Genomic DNA, 7,500 nt, shown 5'->3' on the forward strand with positions numbered 1-7,500 from the left:
TGTCTGGGAGTTGAGTCTATGTCTGCCTCCCTCGCCCCCTAATTACTGTCTGGGAGTGAGTCTATGTCTGCCTCCCTCGCCCTAATTACTGTCTGGGAGTTGAGTTCTATGTCTGCCTCCCTCGCCCCCTAATTACTGTCTGGGATTGAGTCTATGTTGCCTCCTCTCCCCCTAATTACTGTCTGGGAGTTGAGTCTATTGTGCCTCCCTCGCCCCCTAATTACTGTCTGGGAGTTGAGTCTATGTCTGTCTCCCTCGCCCCCTAATTACTGTCTGGGAGTTGAGTCTATGTCTGCCTCCCTCGCCCCCTAATACTGTCTGGGTGTTGAGTCTATGTCTGCCTCCCTCGCCCCTAATTACTGTCTGGGAGTGAGTCTATGTCTGCCTCCCTCGCCCCTAATTACTGTCTGGGAGTTGAGTCTATGTCTGCCTCCCTCGCCCCCTAATTACTGTCTGGGGGTTGAGTCTATGTCTGCCTCCCTCGCCCCCTAATTACTGTCTGGGATTTGAGTCTATGTCTGCCTCCCTCGCCCCCTAATTCTCTGTCTGGGAGTTGAGTCTATGTCTGCCTCCCTCGCCCCCTAATTACTGTCTGGGAGTTGAGTTCTATGTCTGCCTCCCTCGCCCCCTAATTACTGTCTGGGAGTTTGAGTCTATGTCTGCCTCCCTCGCCCCCTAATACTGTCTGGGAGTTGAGTCTATGTCTGCCTCCCTCGCCCCTAATTACTTGCTGGGAGTGAGTCTATGTCTGCCTCCCTCGCCCCCTAATTACTGTCTGGGAGTTGAGTCTATGTCTGCCTCCCTCGCCCCCTAATTACTGTCTGGGATTTGAGTCTATGTCTGCCCCCTCGCCCCTAATTACTGTCTGGGAGTTGAGTCTATGTCTGCCTCCCTCGCCCCCTAATTACTGTCTGGGAGTTGAGTCTATGTGTTTCTCCCTCGCCCCCTAATTACTGTCTGGGAGTTGAGTCTATGTCTGCCTCCCTCGCCCCCTAATTACTGTCTGGGTGTTGAGTCTATGTCTGCCTCCCTCGCCCCCTAATTACTGTCTGGGAGTTGAGTCTATGTCTGCCTCCCTCGCCCCCTAATTACTGTCTGGGGGTTGAGTCTATGTCTGCCTCCCTCGCCCCCTAATTACTGCTGGGTTGTGAGTCTATGTCTGCCTCCCTCGCCCCCTAATTACTGTCTGGGAGTTGAGTCTATTGTCTGCCTCCCTCGCCCCCTAATTACTGTCTGGGAGTTGAGTCTATGTCTGCCTCCCTCGCCCCCTAATTACTGTCTGGGAGTTGAGTCTATGTCTGCCTCCCTCGCCCCCTAATACTGTCTGGGAGTTGAGTCTATGCTGCCTCCCTCGCCCCTAAATACTGTCTGGGAGTTGAGTCTATGTCTGCCTCCCTCGCCCCCTAATTACTGTCTGGGAGTTGAGTCTATGTCTGCCTCCCTCGCCCCCTAATTACTGTCTGGGAGTTGAGTCTATGTCTGCCTCCCTCGCCCCCTATTACTGTCTGGGAGTTGAGTCTATGGTGCCTCCCTCGCCCCTAATTATGTCTGGGAGTTGAGTCTATGTCTGCTCCCTCGCCCCCTAATATCTGTCTGGAGTTGAGTCTATGTCTGCCTCCCTCGCCCCCTAATTACTATCTGGGTGTTGAGTCTATGTCTGCCTCCCTCGCCCCCTAATTACTGTCTGGGAGTTGAGTCTATGTCTGCCTCCCTCGCCCCCTGATTACTGTCTGGGAGTTGAGTCTATGTCTGCCTCCCTCGCCCCCTATTACTGTCTGGGAGTTGAGTCTATGTCTGCCTCCCTCGCCCCCTAATTACTGTCTGGAGTTGAGTCTATGTCTGCCTCCCTCGCCCCCAATTACTGTCTGGGAGTTGAGTCTATGTCTGCTCCCTCGCCCCCTATTACTGTCTGGGAGTTGAGTCTATGTGCCTCCCTCGCCCCCTAATTACTGTCTGGGGTTGAGTCTTGTCTGCTCCCTCCCCCTAATCTGTCTGGGAGTTGAGTCTATGTCTGCCTCCCTCGCCCCCTAATTACTTCTGGGAGTTGAGTCTATGTCTGCCTCCCTCGCCCCTCCCCTAATTACTGTCTGGGAGTTGAGTCTATGTCTGCCTCCCTCGCCCCCTATTACTGTCTGGGAGTTGAGTCTATGTCTGCCTCCCTCGCCCCTAATTACTGTCTGGGAGTTGAGTCTATGTCTGCCTCCCTCGCCCCCAATTACTGTCTGGGAGTTGAGTCTATGTCTGCCTCCCTCGCCCCCTAATTACTGTCTGGGAGTTGAGTCTATGTCTGCCTCCCTCCCCCCCTATACTGTCTGGGAGTTGATCTATACTGCCTCCCTCGCCCCCTAATCACTGTCTGGGAGTTGAGTCTATGTCTGCCTCCCTCGCCCCTAATTACTGTCTGGGAGTTGAGTCTATGTCTGCCTCCCTCGCCCCTCTAATTACTGTCTGGGAGTTGAGTCTATGTCTGCCTCCCTCGCCCCCTAATACTGTCTGGGAGTTTGAGTCTATGTCTGCCTCCCTCGCCCCCTAATATCTGTCTGGGAGTTGAGTCTATGTCTGCCTCCCTCGCCCCCTAATTACTGTCTGGGTTGAGTCTATGTCTGCCTCCCTCGCCCCCCTAATACTGTCTGGGGTTGAGTCTATGTCGCCTCCCTCGCCCCCTAATTACTGCCCAACTCCCAGACAGTAATTAGGGGGCGAGGGAGGCAGACATAGACTCAACTCCCAGACAGTAATTAGGGGGCGAGGGAGGCAGACATAGACTCAACTCCCAGACAGTAATTAGGGGGCGAGGGAGGCAGACATAGACTCAACTCCCAGACAGTAATTAGGGGGCGAGGGAGGCAGACATAGACTCAACTCCCAGACAGTAATTAGGGGGCGAGGGAGGCAGACATAGACTCAACTCCCAGACAGTAATTAGGGGGCGAGGGAGGCAGACATAGACTCAACTCCCAGACAGTGATTAGGGGGCGAGGGAGCCAGACATAGACTCAACTCCCAGACAGTAATTAGGGGGCGAGGGAGGCACCCATAGACTCAACTGCCAGACAGTAATTAGGGGGCGAGGGAAGCAGACATAGACTCAACTCCCAGACAGTAATTAGGGGGCGAGGGAGGCAGACATAGACTCAACTCCCAGACAGTAATTAGGGGGCGAGGGAGGCAGACATAGACTCAACTCCCAGACAGTAATTAGGGGGCGAGGGAGGCAGACATAGACTCAACTCCCAGACAGTAATTAGGGGGCGAGGGAGGCAGACATAGACTCAACTCCCAGACAGTAATTAGGGGGCGAGGGAGGCAGACATAGACTCAACTCCCAGACAGTAATTAGGGGGCGAGGGAGGCAGACATAGACTCAACTCCCAGACAGTAATTAGGGGGCGAGGGAGGCAGACATAGACTCAACTCCCAGACAGTAATTAGGGGGCGAGGGAGGCAGACATAGACTCAACTCCCAGACAGTAATTAGGGGGCGAGGGAGGCAGACATAGACTCAACTCCCAGACAGTAATTAGGGGGCGAGGGAGGCAGACATAGACTCAACTCCCAGACAGTAATTAGGGGGCGAGGGAGGCAGACATAGACTCAACTCCCAGACAGTAATTAGGGGGCGAGGGAGGCAGACATAGACTCAACTCCCAGACAGTAATTAGGGGGCGAGGGAGGCAGACATAGACTCAACTCCCAGACAGTAATTAGGGGGCGAGGGAGGCAGACATAGACTCAACTCCCAGACAGTGATTAGGGGGCGAGGGAGGCAGACATAGACTCAACTCCCAGACAGTAATTAGGGGGCGAGGGAGGCAGACATAGACTCAACTCCCAGACAGTAATTAGGGGGCGAGGGAGGCAGACATAGACTCAACTACCAGACAGTAATTAGGGGGCGAGGGAGGCAGACATAGACTCAACTCCCAGACAGTAATTAGGGGGCGAGGGAGGCAGACATAGACTCAACTCCCAGACAGTAATTAGGGGCGAGGGAGGCAGACATAGACTCAACTCCCAGACAGTAATTAGGGGCGAGGGAGGCAGACATAGACTCAACTCCCAGACAGTAATTAGGGGGCGAGGGAGGCAGACATAGACTCAACTCCCAGACAGTAATTAGGGGGCGAGGGAGGCAGACATAGACTCAACTCCCAGACAGTAATTAGGGGGCGAGGGAGGCAGACATAGACTCAACTCCCAGACAGTAATTAGGGGGCGAGGGAGGCAGACATAGACTCAACTCCCAGACAGTAATTAGGGGGCGAGGGAGGCAGACATAGACTCAACTCCCAGACAGTAATTAGGGGGCGAGGGAGGCAGACATAGACTCAACTCCCAGACAGTAATTAGGGGGCGAGGGAGGCAGACATAGACTCAACTCCCAGACAGTAATTAGGGGGCGAGGGAGGCAGACATAGACTCAACTCCCAGACAGTAATTAGGGGGCGAGGGAGGCAGACATAGACTCAACTCCCAGACAGTAATTAGGGGGCGAGGGAGGCAGACATAGACTCAACTCCCAGACAGTAATTAGGGGGCGAGGGAGGCAGACATAGACTCAACTCCCAGACAGTAATTAGGGGGCGAGGGAGGCAGACATAGACTCAACTCCCAGACAGTAATTAGGGGGCGAGGGAGGCAGACATAGACTCAACTCCCAGACAGTAATTAGGGGGCGAGGGAGGCAGACATAGACTCAACTCCCAGACAGTAATTAGGGGGCGAGGGAGGCAGACATAGACTCAACTCCCAGACAGTAATTAGGGGGCGAGGGAGGCAGACATAGACTCAACTCCCAGACAGTAATTAGGGGGCGAGGGAGGCAGACATAGACTCAACTCCCAGACAGTAATTAGGGGGCGAGGGAGGCAGACATAGACTCAACTCCCAGACAGTAATTAGGGGGCGAGGGAGGCAGACATAGACTCAACTCCCAGACAGTAATTAGGGGGCGAGGGAGGCAGACATAGACTCAACTCCCAGACAGTAATTAGGGGGCGAGGGAGGCAGACATAGACTCAACTCCCAGACAGTAATTAGGGGGCGAGGGAGGCAGACATAGACTCAACTCCCAGACAGTAATTAGGGGGCGAGGGAGGCAGACATAGACTCAACTCCCAGACAGTAATTAGGGGGCGAGGGAGGCAGACATAGACTCAACTCCCAGACAGTAATTAGGGGGCGAGGGAGGCAGACATAGACTCAACTCCCAGACAGTAATTAGGGGGCGAGGGAGGCAGACATAGACTCAACTCCCAGACAGTAATTAGGGGGCGAGGGAGGCAGACATAGACTCAACTCCCAGACAGTAATTAGGGGGCGAGGGAGGCAGACATAGACTCAACTCCCAGACAGTAATTAGGGGGCGAGGGAGGCAGACATAGACTCAACTCCCAGACAGTAATTAGGGGGCGAGGGAGGCAGACATAGACTCAACTCCCAGACAGTAATTAGGGGGCGAGGGAGGCACACATAGACTCAACTCCCAGACAGTAATTAGGGGGCGAGGTAGGCAGACATAGACTCAACACCCAGACAGTAATTAGGGGGCGAGGGAGGCACACATAGACTCAACTCCCAGACAGTAATTAGGGGGCGAGGGAGGCAGACATAGACTCAACACCCAGACAGTAATTAGGGGGCGAGGGAGGCAGACATAGACTCAACACCCAGACAGTAATTAGGGGGCGAGGGAGGCAGACATAGACTCAACACCCAGACAGTAATTAGGGGGCGAGGGAGGCAGACATAGACTCAACACCCAGACAGTAATTAGGGGGCGAGGGAGGCAGACATAGACTCAACTCCCAGACAGTAATTAGGGGGCGAGGGAGGCACACATAGACTCAACTCCCAGACAGTAATTAGGGGGCGAGGGAGGCAGACATAGACTCAACTCCCAGACAGTAATTAGGGGGCGAGGGAGGCACACATAGACTCAACTCCCAGATAGTAATTAGGGGGCGAGGTAGGCAGACATAGGGTTCCATTTTGGATCCTGACTGGTCTAAAAGATCTCCACTTTTATACTTTAGTCATTTATCTTACAGTAGTGAGTGAATACATCTTCATATATATGTTCATACTGGTACCCTGTGAGAATCGAACCGGCAACCCTGGCGTTGCAAGTGCCATGCTCTACCTACTGAGCTACATGGAACAACTTCTTAGTTCTTCCCAATCTACAGACATGGTTGCTGTCATAACTCCAAACTTAATTTAACAGCCATACACTCCCTCCTGTGTCTAGAACTGTCTCTCTGTTTCTCTCCTGTGTCTGGAACTATCTCTCTGTTTCTCTCCTGTGTCTGGAACTATCTCTCTGACTCTCTGCTGTGTCTGGAACTATCTCTCTGTTTCTCTCCTGTGTCTGGAACTATCTCTCTGACTCTCTGCTGTGTCTGGAACTATCTCTCTGTTTCTCTCCTGTGTCTGGAACTATCTCTCTGACTCTCTGCTGTGTCTGGAACTATCTCTCTGTCTCCCTCCTGTGTCTAGAACTGTCTCTCTGTCTCTCTACTGTGTCTGGAACTATCTCTCTGTCTCTCTGCTGTGTCTGGAACTATCTCTCTGTCTCTCTCCTGTGTCTGGAACTATCTCTCTGTCTCTCTCCTGTGTCTGGAACTATCTCTCTGACTCTCTTGTGGAGCTCTGCTCTCCTATTACTTACTGTTAAATGGCATGGGGCTGATGAGGCTCTGAAGCTCTAAAATCATTATCATCTCTCTCTCTCTCTCTCTCTGTCTCTCTCTCTCTGTCTCTCTCTGTCTCTCTCTGTCTCTCTCTCTCTCTGTGTCTCTCTCCCTCTCTCTCTCTCTCCCTGTCTCTCTCTCCCTGTCTCTCTCTCTGTGTCTCCCTCTCTCTCTCCCTCTCTCTCTCTCTCTCTCTGTCTCTCTCTCTGTCTCCCTCTCTCTCTGTCTCCTTCTCTCTTTTCAGTGACCCTAAATTGGACAGGCGTAGACATTCATCCGGGAACATCTCTACCACTCTGGAGATGCTGCCAGGCCTGGAGGGGTTTGAACTGGAACCATACGGCAAGGTAAATTCTACATTTACATTAGTGATAGTGTTTGGGTCAATGTCCTAAACGTACTCCTGGTCTATCTCCATGTATCATAGTCCCAGGTACAATGCACCCATTGGTTTTAGTTTCATTAGAACATCTTAGTACATATGATACGTAGCTAGTAGTCCTAGATTATATTCCAGGGGGGGTGCCCCCAAAACTACATTAACATTAACACACGTGGTCCCGTGTGGCTCAGTTGGTAGAGCATGGCGCTTGCAACGCCAGGGTTGTGGGTTCAATTCCCACGGGGGGACCAGGATGAATATGTATGAACTTTCCAATTTGTAAGTCGCTCTGGATAAGAGCGTCTGCTAAATGACTTTAATGTAAAACTAGAGATGTCTTAGATTATATTCCAGGGGGGTGCCCCCAAAACTAGAGATGCCTTAGATTATATTCCAGGGGGGGGTGCCCCCAAAACTAGAGTAGTC

At 52.6% G+C, this 7,500-nt stretch overlaps 1 protein-coding gene across 1 annotated transcript in view; it reads left to right on the forward strand.

Moving 5' to 3' along the window:
- The first annotated feature begins 6,893 nt into the window (after nucleotides 1–6,893).
- The window catches only part of LOC120061722 (CDK5 and ABL1 enzyme substrate 2-like), a 13,574-nt gene continuing 12,967 nt past the window's right edge, over nucleotides 6,894–7,500 (forward strand). The window contains exon 1 of the mRNA XM_039011619.1: nucleotides 6,894–7,039. Within this exon, the coding sequence (XP_038867547.1) occupies nucleotides 6,995–7,039 (45 nt within the window). The 5' untranslated portion in view covers nucleotides 6,894–6,994. The remainder of the gene's footprint in view (nucleotides 7,040–7,500) is intronic.

Source organism: Salvelinus namaycush, chromosome 16 (assembly GCF_016432855.1).
Source record: "Salvelinus namaycush isolate Seneca chromosome 16, SaNama_1.0, whole genome shotgun sequence".
NCBI classification, from domain to species: Eukaryota; Metazoa; Chordata; class Actinopteri; order Salmoniformes; family Salmonidae; genus Salvelinus; species Salvelinus namaycush.